The sequence below is a fragment of the Hemitrygon akajei genome, chromosome 6 (genome assembly GCF_048418815.1).
Source record: "Hemitrygon akajei chromosome 6, sHemAka1.3, whole genome shotgun sequence".
Taxonomy (NCBI): Eukaryota; Metazoa; Chordata; class Chondrichthyes; order Myliobatiformes; family Dasyatidae; genus Hemitrygon; species Hemitrygon akajei.
In genome coordinates, this window is record NC_133129.1 from 143,104,514 (window position 1) to 143,116,582 (window position 12,069).

General features: G+C 39.4%; 1 protein-coding gene across 17 annotated transcripts in view; it reads left to right on the plus strand.

The window, feature by feature from the left end:
• Positions 1-12,069, plus strand: part of plekha7b (pleckstrin homology domain containing, family A member 7b) — a 401,998-nt gene that overhangs the window by 280,813 nt on the left and 109,116 nt on the right. For all 17 annotated transcript variants that reach the window (XM_073049397.1, XM_073049398.1, XM_073049399.1 and 14 more), the window contains one exon: positions 9,164-9,339. In XM_073049397.1, coding sequence (XP_072905498.1) covers positions 9,164-9,339 — 176 coding nt within the window. The remainder of the gene's footprint in view (positions 1-9,163; positions 9,340-12,069) is intronic.

Consider the following 12,069-nt stretch of genomic DNA (forward strand, 5'->3'; position numbering starts at 1 on the left):
CCATCTCCTATCTCTCCCTCAATCTGTATATACCAAACTTTGGGCATTGGTCCCAGAATAAAGAATACATAACAGAAATTAATTTAGTTGTATTCCCCTTTCGAATTAGAATCTCCATGTTTGAGCACCTTGGTAGGGCCAGTGATGGACCCAAACAGTCCCTCAAAAAAGATCGTAATTGGAGATAGCAGAAGAATGTGTTATTAGATAAATTATATTTATTTTTAAGTCCCTCAAAAGACATAAATTGCTTCTGCTGATTATAACGATCTTCAATGCGCCTGATACTGTGTTGATACCAGGTGACTAGAAATTTATTACCCAGAGTCATGGGTATTAATCTGTTCTGAGATAGAGGCGTCTTTGAGGATATTCCTTTTTTTTAAACTCCCATAAATTGTTTAATTTTTTTCCCAGATATAAATTACATGTCTCAGTAGAGGAATGTTTGTTTTCTTTTTAATTAATTTGGAGTCCCATTTATATATAAATTCTTCTGCCATCTCTTCTCCTACCACGTGTAAGCCAATTGTAACCCAAGAAGGAATAGTTGTCTCTTCAAAAAAGAAGCAATAAAATGTGCTTGTGCAGTTAAATAATATTTTTTAAAATCTGGTAATTTTAACCCTCCCAATTTATAGTCTCAGGTCAGTTTTTCCATGGAGATTCTAGATGTTTTTCCTGACCATAAAAATAGATGAATATGTCCATTGAGAATCTTTTAAAAAAAATTAGGTAATGGGATAGGTAAAGACTGAAAAAAAATACTGAAGTCTTGGTATTATCTTCATTTTTATACAGTTTACCCTTCCCATCAGTGTGATGGGCAGGTTTATCCACCTACGTAGGTCCTCCTCGACATTCCACAGCAAGGGGAGATAATTAAGTTTATAAAGGTCATGCAAATTACGATTAAACTTAATCCTCAGATACTTCATGTTGGATTTAACCCATCTAAACTGAGTGCCATATTGATATTGGGCATAGTCTCCTCTACCTAAAGGTAAAATTTCACTTTTATTCCAATTTATTTTATATCCCAAGACGATACCATAATTGTCCAGCAAGGCCCTAAGTCTTACCAAAGAGCCGGCCGGGTCAGCCAAATATACTAAAATGTCATCAGCAATTAAATTAATTTTATATTCTTCCTGGGCCACTTTAAACCCCTTTATGCCTGGATCTCATCCATCAGCCTCAGCCAATGGCTCTATTGGCAGAACAAATGGAGCTGGAGATAGTGCGCAACCTTGTCTACTAGATCTATGTAGAGAGAAAACTGGTGAAATCTGCCCGTTCGTAATTATTTTGGCCTTAGACTGATGGTAAAGTGCTCTTATCTAATTTATGAATATTTGGCCTAGACCAAATTTTTCCATTGTTTTAAATAAAAAATCCTATTCAAGTCTATCTAAGGCCTTTTCTGCATCTAAAGCCACTGCTACAGTCGGGTCCACCTTCATCTTAGCTAAATGTAATATAGTCAATAGTCTGCCAATATTATCAGATAATTGTCTATTTTTAATAAATCCTGTTTGATCGGATTTAATCAATTTTGGCAGATATTGAGCTAATCTATTAGTTAATACTTTTGCTATAATTTTATAGTCCACATTTAAAAGTGAGATAGGCCTATAAGATGCTGGTTTTAGCGGATCCTTATCCTTCTTAAGAATTAACGTAATAATTGCCGTTGAAAAGGATTCCGGTAGAGTATGGGTCTCCTCAGCCTGAGTCACAACCCTCATAAAAAAGGGGCATTAATTGATCCTTAAATTCTCTATGAAATTCAGGGGGAAAACCATCATCTCCTGGTGATTTATTAGCGTGGAATAAGCCCAGGGCTTTTTCAATTTCATCCCTAGAAAAAGAGGCATTCAATTCTTCCTGATCTTGTTGACTCAGTTTAGGAAGTTGTAAATTAGACAAGAAATAATCAATTTTCAGTGAGTCACCCACTGATTCTGATTTATATAGTTCTGAATAGAACTGCTTAAAAATATCATTTATTTCTTTTGGCTTATATGAAATCTTACCCTGTTTGAATCGCTTTTATTGTTCTGGAGGTTTCTTCCACCCTCAATTGCCAAGATAGTACTTTATGGCTTCTGTCTCCTAATTCATAATATTGTTTTGATTTTAGTATCATTTTTTCTATTCCATAGGTTTGTTTTGTGTTATACTCTAATTTTTTATAATTTTCTTCTTGTTGAATTCTGACAATCTTTTTCTAATTGTGTTATTTCTTTCTCCAATTCATTTGATTCTGTTACATATTTATTTTTTATTCCCTTAATGTATCCAGTTATCTGTTCTCTTAAGTATGCTTTTAATGTGTCCCATAATAAGAAATTATTGACAGTAGACGGTGAGTTCGTGTCACAGAACAGTTCTATTTGAGCTCTAATAAAACTGCAAAACTTTTTTTTCAACAACGAAGGATTAAAGCACCATCTATATAATGTTTTTTGTTTATCAGGCATTTCAATTGATATAATTAAAGGTGAATGGCCTGAGGGTAGTCTCACGGCATATTCTATTTGAATGATCCTACTTTCTAATTTAGCTGATATTAGAAATAAGTCAATTCTAGAGTAGGAATCATATTGTTTTGAATAGAAGGAGTAGTCTCTTTCCCTTGGATGTTGCCGTCTCCAAGCATCTATTACATTTAAGTCCTTCATGAAGGCCAGGGTGGTTTTTGCTGCCCTGACCTTCACGACTTTTTTACCTGATCTATCTAAAATTGGATCCAGAAAAAAATTGAAATCCTCTCCAATTAAGATATTTTTATATCCTTGAACAACTTCCAGAAAAAATATTTTGAATAAATTTCTTGTCATCATAATTGGGGGCATATAAATTCAAAAGTATCCCGGATTCTGAATATATTTGACAATTGATCATAACAAATCTCCCGGTCAGGTCTATGATAATACCCTCCATCTTCACTGGCAAATTCTTCCCTATCAATACTGCCACTCCTCTGGCTTTACAATTAAAGAAGGACGCTATTACTTGACCAACCCATCCTCTCTTTAATTTGTTATGTTCTGTCACTGTAAGATGAATTTCTTGAAGAAAGGTAATATCAATATGATTTTTTTTAAGATATACCAGGACCTTTTTCCTTTTTATCGGTCCATTTATCCCATTAACATTAAGACTTAAAAATTTAATTGCTCTATTCATAGTTATCAGATTTTATTGGTTGATAAATCCTGCCCACAAAAAAAGTATAAATTAATCCCACTTCTTTGAGTGACTCTGAGGTATTTGGTGCCATTTTCAATAAACTATAGAAAATAGAAAGGAAACCAAAGAGGAAAGAAAATAAAAGAGAAAAAGAAATAAAAAAAGAAAAAGAAAGGGAGAAAAATCGTCCCAACTGGCGCTCCAAGCCCACGGCGCTTTAACCCCTCTAACTGTGGGGTCCGATAAACATCACATTAAAGATGGACATTCTTTAACATATATCATACAGTAATTAATCTTTTTTTAAAAAAATGATGAAAAAACTATCCACTCCCCCAATAACTCCTTAAACATCTGTAAAAATAAATTATATTCCACACCTGTTATTACTAAATATCTAACATAATCTATAATATTGAAAGTAAATATCATTAATATAGCAAAATATCCAAATAAAGGAGAGAATTTAAAGAAACTTACTAAATATAACCCTAAATATTGTAACTTAATACATATCCAGCATACCAAAAGTTAAACATATCAAAATATGATATCTATATAATCAAAGCTATTCATACTAGTTATAACAAAATTAGATGAACTATATATTTCCTAAGTAATATAATTCAAAAAGACCATCCATAATCAATATTTTAAATCATAATAGTCTTCATCCATAATCATATAGATTCAAAGTTCAAGATTATAATAGTGTTAAAATTAATCTATATTAATGAAGAAAATCAAATAATTTTCTTCATATATTTTGTCCAAGGTACATCTTTCTAGGCCTCTTATTCCAGAAGAATATTCTGGATCACGATGTCTCGGATATTTTTTGAATAAAGTTTATTGCCTCCTGGGGATTAGTAAAAAATTTCCTCCCTCCATCCAACAGAGTAATTCTCAGCTTTGCTGGATATAATAAAGAATATTGAAGACCTTTATTCTTTAATAACCTCCTTGTTAAGTCAAAGTCTTTCCCTTTTCTTAACAAGGCCACACAGAAGGATACAGTCGGCCCACCTTATCCGCGAGGGATTGGTTCCGGGACCCCCCCCCCCCCCCCCGCAGATACCAAAAAACACGGATGCTGAAGTCCCTTATTTAACCTGTCTCAGTGCGGTGGTCTTTAGAACCCAGCGGAACCCTGGACCTTATTTAACATGTCTCAGTGCAGTGGACATTAGAACCTGGTGCAGCTTTGAATCTGCAGTGTTTCTGTTCACGAAAATAATCATGATCATGATTGAAAATAAAGTGGAAGTAATAAAGCAATCGGAAAGAGGTGAAATGCCATCGGTCATTAGAAAAGCATTAGGCTACAGTCGGTCAACAATCGGAACAATTTAATAGAGCATGTGAAAGGCCCTGCCCCAATGAAAGCTACAATTATTTCTAAGCAACGCAATGGTTTAATTCTTGAAATACATACTTTTCTGAAGTGTTTTATATGCATAGAAATGTAAAATATATACTATATAATAAGACAAACGTTTGACTAACTGATGCTAAATAATACCGGATGTACCTGTTCCGACTTCAAATCCGACTTAAAGACGGACTCAGGAACGGAACTCGTTCTTAACCCGGGGACTGCCTGTCCTTTTAAATCATCTCTAGATTGCTTATAACACCTAATATAATGTAAATGCTATGTAAATAATTGTTATACTGTATTGTTTAGGGAATAATGACAAGAAAAAATAGTCTGTACACATTCAAACAATGAGTGCTGGAGGGAGAACTTCCAGGTTTTTCTGGTCCGTGGTTGGTTGAATCCGCGCATGCGGAACCCGCGGATAAGGAGGGCTGACTGTATCTTTCCCCCTTCAAACTCTTAATAGGCCATTTCTCTCTCTGGCCTCTATTGCTGCAGCTCGTAATACGTTATGTTTATCTTGATACTTCAAAAAGCGTAAAAGTATAGAGCGCGGCCTTTGCTCTGAAGGTGGTCGGGAGATTAAAGTCCTGTGGGTTCTTTCTATAATTCTTTGTCAAAATTCTTTTTCCCCAGAACTTTGGGGATCCATTCTTGAAAGAAAGTCACTGTGTCTGTTCCTTCCAGTCCCTCTTTTAAACCCACTATTTTGATATTATTTCTTCTGCTACAGTTTATCCATTATTTTTACTTTCTCTATCCTCCAGGAATCTTTTTCTTTTTCCAGGCTTTGTATTATTTCTAATTTTGTATTATTTTCTAAATCCTGGGTTTGCAAATTTAATGATTCCAAAGTCTGCTTCATTTCCTTAGATTCTTGCATGATAAGGTCTAAATGACTCTCGAATTTGTCCAAACTACCGGTTAAAGTCTGGACTACATCGGCCAACTCATGAATCGTGGCCGTGAGGTCACTACCTGAGCCATCACCGCGTCGCACTGCCGCTGTCCTCAGACCTTCCGCAGGCTCGGAGGAACTATCCGATGAGCAGGCCTCATCACTATTGTTCCCGCGTCCCTCAACTCCATACGCTCCCAGGAGTGCAAGGCCGGCAGCGATAGCACCTGCAGGATTTCCACGATTTTTCCTTATAACCATTGTTTTTATTAAGGTTATATGAGAGCCTTATAAACAGGTTGTAAAGAACTTTTTGTAGGAGTTATTCAGGGAAGCGCCCGATCAATGGCACGACATCACGTGACCCCGTCGTTACCAATATCTTCGTGGGCACCAGTATAACTGAAGCCTGCTTGAAGCAGGTGGGTACCTGAGCCTGCTGGAGCAAGAGGAAAAAGATGTCAGTAAGCCTTCCTGCCAATTGATTAGCACAGGTCTTCAGTACTCAGCCAGGTACATCATCTGGGCCAGATGCTTTCTGTGGGTTCACCCTCCTGAAGGATGCTCTGATGTCGGCGTATGAGACTGAAATTACAGGCTCGTTGGGGACTGTGGGAGTTTCTGAATGGTGTTCATGATACCTCCCCGTGTAGCTGGATCCTCAATATCCTCACTTGCAGAGCCCATTAAGTTTGGATTGTCAACCACATTTCCGCCACAATCACCATCAGCACAAGGTGCACCACAGGGCTGTGTGCTTAGCCCAGTGCTCTACTAGCTTTTGACTTAAGACTGTGAAGCTTAGCATATTCCACTGCCATATTCAAGTTTGCTGAAGTCACTGCTGTTGTTGGACGAATCAGAGGTTGTGATGAATTAGCATAAAGGAAGGAGAATGAAGATTTGTTTGAATGATGCCTTAACACCAAACCCTCACTCAACATCAGCAAAACCAAAGGACTGATTATTGACTACAGGAAGTGGAAACTGTAGGTCTTTGAGTAGTCTTCCTCAGGAGATCAGAGATGGAGAGAGTCCAAAGCTTTAAATTCCTTGGCTCCATTACCAAGAAGGCACTGCAGCACCTCTTCTTTCGTAGAGGTTTGTGCAGATTTGGCACGTCATCTAAAACTCTGACAGACTTGTATAGATGTGTGGTGGAGAGTATCCTGACTGGTTTCATCATTGCCTGGTCTGTAAGCACCTTTGCCTAAGAATGGGGAAGCCTACAAAAAAATAGTGAATACAGTCCAGTCCATCACAGGAAAAGCCATCCCCACCATTGAGCACATTTACACGGACTGCTGCCTTAGGAAAGCAGCATCCACTGTCAAAGACCCCTTTCATCCATGCCACACACTTTTCTCACTATGACCATCGGGCTGGAGCTAAAGGAGCCTTGGGTTCCACACCATCAGGTTCAGAAGCAGTTATTATCTGTTGAGTAAGAGATTGGTGCTGTGGCAGCAGTTAACCAGATTTTTCATTATTCTTCCTAAATGCCAGCTCATCACCATCTTGATTCGTTGAATAATTGTGGTGTTGTTGTCGTGGTTTCTCGTGCCCCACAAACGACCAGGAGACACAGAAGATTCTTCAAGAAGTATTAAACTTTAATTTGCAAATCAAAGCCGAGACAGTCATTGAGCTAGTCGCTAATTGCCCACCGATCCTTGTAGATAGCATTTTTTATAGCAATCTCCTGGTTTAGTTGCATTAGCATATCCAATCGGTCTATAGTTGCGTATCACAAGTACATCCGCCACTATTGTTTCTACCCATTGACTTAATCATGTTCTAATCTACATCTCTTAGCTACCTCTCATTAACACACCATTGTCTTCTACATTCTTAAGATTTCATTCTCCTACTAAATTGGATACATGCATCGCAAATAGCAAGTTCAAAGCTGACTACATAGTTTTGGTTACACAGCAAACTAAATTGGATACATGCATAGCAAATAGCAAACTCAAAGCTGACTACATAATCTACATCTCTTAGCTACCTCTTATTAACACACCATTGTCTTCTACATTCTTAAGATTTCATTCTCCTACTAAATTGGAATCATGCATAGCAAATAGCAAGTTCAAAGCTGACTACATAGTTTTGGTTACACAGCAAACAATGCAACTTTTATACTCCCAATATTGTCCACAAGCCTGAATATGACAGTAGAGTGCTAAGCCTCACAGTCTTGAATCTAAAGCCGGTGGAGCACTGGGCTAAGCACACAGCCTGTGCTGCACCTGTGCTAATGGTGATCGTGGAGACGTAGTTGCCAATCCAAACTGACTGGGGTCTACAAATAAGGAGATCAAGGATCCAGTTACACAAGAAGGTATTATGAACACCCTTCACAAACTCCCTCAGACCCAACTCCCTCAGCCTGTGATTTCAGTCTCTTACATTGATGTCAGAGCATCCTTTAGGAGAGTGAACCCATGGAAAGCATCTGGCCCAGTACTGAAGACCTGTGCTAATCAGCTGGCTGCAGTAATTAATAGCATCACCTTGAGCAACTGTATCTTCAGTTTCCTCAGTGAAGATCCTAGGCAATTTGGCAAAAAACCTCCTCAGTCACCAAGGACAAGGCCTCAAACCACAGCATCGCCTGTTTGTAGCCTCCCGGGGAGAAGCATCAACTATCAGGCTCTTGAACCAGCGTGGATACCTGCACTCACATCAGCACTGAAATGCTTCACAACCTATAGACACGACTTACTTTCTATTTGATTTTTTTGTAGTCACTCAGTTTGGCATTTTATGCATGTTGGTTGTTTGTCCTTCTTTGTGTGTGTGTGTGTAATTTTTCATTAATTCTATTGTGCTTCTTTGTACCTACTGTGAATGCCTGCATGAAAATGAATCTCAAGGTAGTACATAGGCATCCATTAGTCTCGTGAGACCATGGATTTCCAGGGCGCAGGCCTGGGCAGGGTTGTATGGGAGACTGGCAGTTGCCCAAGCTGCAAGCCTTCCCCTCTCCACGCCACCAATGTTGTCCAAGGGAAGGGCACTAGGACCCAAGCAGCTTGGCACTGGTGTTGTCGCAGAGCAATGTGTTGTTAAGTGTCTTGCTCAAGGACACAACACGCTGCCTCAGCTGAGGCTTGAACCAGTGACCTTCAGATCACTAGATCGATGCCTTATCCACTAGGCCATGTGCCAACACTTCAAGAAAGTATATGGTGACATATATATATTTTGAAAATAAATTTACTTTGAACTTCGAGCCCAAATGCTTTGAAATAGTGGTATGTCATGTTGCACTGGGAAATAATAATAAATAATTATTTGTATGATTATGACTTGATTACTTTTTCATTTTTAATATTATTGCTTCTCCTTGTGTTATTCAGAAAGTTTTGGCTAAAATAAATTGGAAAAAGCGAAATTCACTTTGTTTTGCTTTTATTTTGTTACCAAGTTTAATTAACGCAGGATCAATAGAATGCTGTATCAACGTGTGAAGTGAACAAGAGTGCTGTGTGCAAGGTTCCGACAAATCCTTCTACTAATTAGAAAATCTACTGAATGCTAACTATGAGAAGAGCAAAATCATTTCTGTTGCTAGCAGTGAGGTTGCCCATTATTCTTTGGCAAGTCACTTCTAAAACTGAAAGCGTGGCTAAGTATTTCAATAATTTTCCCTGTGATTTACATGTCTTTCTTTTCTTTTCCAGGCAACCCATACAGGCATGCGGACGTACATTTACAGTATGAACTCTATTATTGGCTCCCAGGCAGACCGTACAAGCATGAGAACGTACTATTTCAGTGCTGATACTCAAGAGGATAGGAACGGCTGGATCAGGGCTATGAACCAGGCTGCCCTTATGCAAACTAATACTTTAAAAAGGTTATTCTTCACTTTTATTCAATAATAGGAATCTGCATATGTTTGAAAATGTGTTGTTTTGTTGATTTTAGTTCCACAGCTGATAATGATTTCTTTCTGTTTGAAGTGATAGCAAAATGACATCCTGTTCACTAGTTTTGGAGATCTGGGGTTTGTGGATTTAAATATAAATGGTTTCTGGAGTCGAGGACAAATAGCTTAATCAAATCTTAATTAACTTTACTGGAATAAGTGAATTGGTCATTTAGGTTTGAGGAAATTTTCAGCCACAAATAGTTGATTTGTTAATGCCTAACAGCTGCAGCTTTCAGGAAAGAAACCTTGACATATGTTTCCAGTAAGCGATTGGATTTGGTGTGAAATTCACCTTTCCTATTGTTGATGTTTGACACTGTTGCTTAGTTATGCTTGAAGCCCTTTTGACAAAGTACTGGAGTTCATTCATCTCCAACTCCAGAAACCAGTTGCAAACAGAAGTGTAGTACCTCAGGCTGAGCACTGGGGTCTTTCAAACCCCACTGCAGGGCAGTGTGCTCAGCCGGCCGCTGTTTGTGCTGCTGACTCATGACTTCGCTGCCAGACCCTACTCGAGATGCACGGTCAAGTTCTCTGTTGATACAACAGTGGTCGGCCTCATCAGCAGCAATGATGAATCAGCACACAGAGAGGCCTGTCAAATGGTGGGAGAACAGCGACCTGAGTCTCAACGCGGCCAAGAGATGATTGTGGACTTCAGGAAGGCACGGGTCAGCTACAGTCTATTGTACAATAATGGCTGTGCTGTAGAGAGAGTGAAGAGCACAAATTTCCTTGGTGTGCATGTAACAGATGATCTAACCAGGGCCCACAACACCTCATTAGTCAAGAAGGCACAGCAGCTTTCTGAGGAGGTTGAGGTGTGCAAGGCTCCTGTCTCATTCTAACAACTTTCAGAGTATCCTGTCAGGCTACTGTAAGGCCCTACAAGGATGGTAAAAACCACTGAGAGGAACACCTATTTGTGACATTAACCAGGAGTGTAGCAGATGGAGCATTGGAGAAGATTCCTGCCGCCTATCCAACAATCTCTGTGACCCACTACCATCAGGAAGGAGGCGCAGGAACATCAAGACAAGGACTGCCAGACTGGGTAACAGCTTCTTCCCTCATGCTGTGAGACTAATGAATATTCTGCCACCACTGAGATTTTGTCACTAGGACAGCGAGCTGTGTACTGTTTACCTGTGCTGTGTGCACTTCACATGCATTTTCAATTATATTTTATTCAAGTATGTATGGTAATATTTTGATTTATGCAAAATAGGCATCCGTTAGTCTTGAGAGACCATGGATTTGCGCCTTGGAAAGTTTCCGGGGTGCAAGCGTGGGCAGGGTTGTATGGGAGACCGGCAGTTGCCCATGCTGCAAGTCTCTCCTTTCCACGCCACCGATGTCGTCCAAGGGAAGGGCTTGGCACCGGTGTTGTCGCAGAGCAATGTGTGGTTAAGTGCCTTGCTCAGGGACACAACACACTGACTTAGCTGAGGCTCGAACTAGTGACCTTCAGATCACTAGACCAACGCCTTAACCACTTGGCCACGTTTTATGTGCTGCGTGTGATATATGCATTCTGTGTGTACTGTAGTCTGGAGGAATATTATTTTACTTGGTTGTACATGTGTAAATTCAGATGACAATAAACTTGATTTGAACTTGAAATTGATTGCACAAAATTTTTTTTTCTTTAAAAATAAAATTAGTGAGAAAAGTTGTAAATTGACATCTAATTATTCAAGAAATATTTATGCATTTCCCTTTATTTGCTGGAATGCTACATCACTGCAGATTTGTGTGGTAAACTAGTTATCTGTGAGACAATACGATTGGATTAAATGGAGGGAATAGGGCGTCATTCAAATTTGATTTGGCCTGTTAGCTCAAAGTTCACTTGCATCGTTTGCCAATTAAGTTTAGTGTTCCTTCCTGGCTGGGCTGCAGGAATTTGCAATCTTTATGGCCTGTCGTCCTCTGGAATGTAAGGGTGGTTACAGGTGCTGATTCATACAAATAGAGTGGGTTACAAGTCATTTCCTCTGACCAAAGAGCACAGACGGAGGAATCACACAGCTTCTCAGGGCTTGCAGACTTCATACCGATCTGGGGGTCTGTTGACTGTGCTTCTCCAGCAAGGCGTGTCGGGTCCTGAGAGGTGCTGCCACTGAAAAGGAATCCAATCCCTCAATGTCCCTGGTATGTGATTTCTTTTACCAGAATTTTGTGATCAGTCAAAATGTTGAGCCTATTGTTCCATCTGCCTTTGCGTCACCACAGTGGATTGAAAAGAGGTGACTGAATGTGGAGTGCTGGTTACTCGAGGCATGGCTTGCTTCTCAGTCTGCATACAAAGAATGCCATGGAGCTGCAGGTTTTGTGAGTGCATAGAACACTAATATGCTACACACGGTCCCTGGGTTGATCTGGATGAACTGTGCAGCTTTGTGGTGGCTTGTTGTTCGTAACACTAACTCATAGTTGCCAGTTATAGAGTGAGAAACTGGGGCTGGAGAAGAGATGGAAGCTGGGCGGCACTTTTCTGTCTGGTCCGGCTATGATTATCTCATTGAATTGTAGTAATAGGAAATGTAATCTGAATGCCCATTCACCCAGAAGTCCCACTGCTTGCCTTCCTTTTTGCTAACTTGGGCACCTGCTTGGGTGCAGTGCAAAAATTAAACTCAAAACAAAATTTTA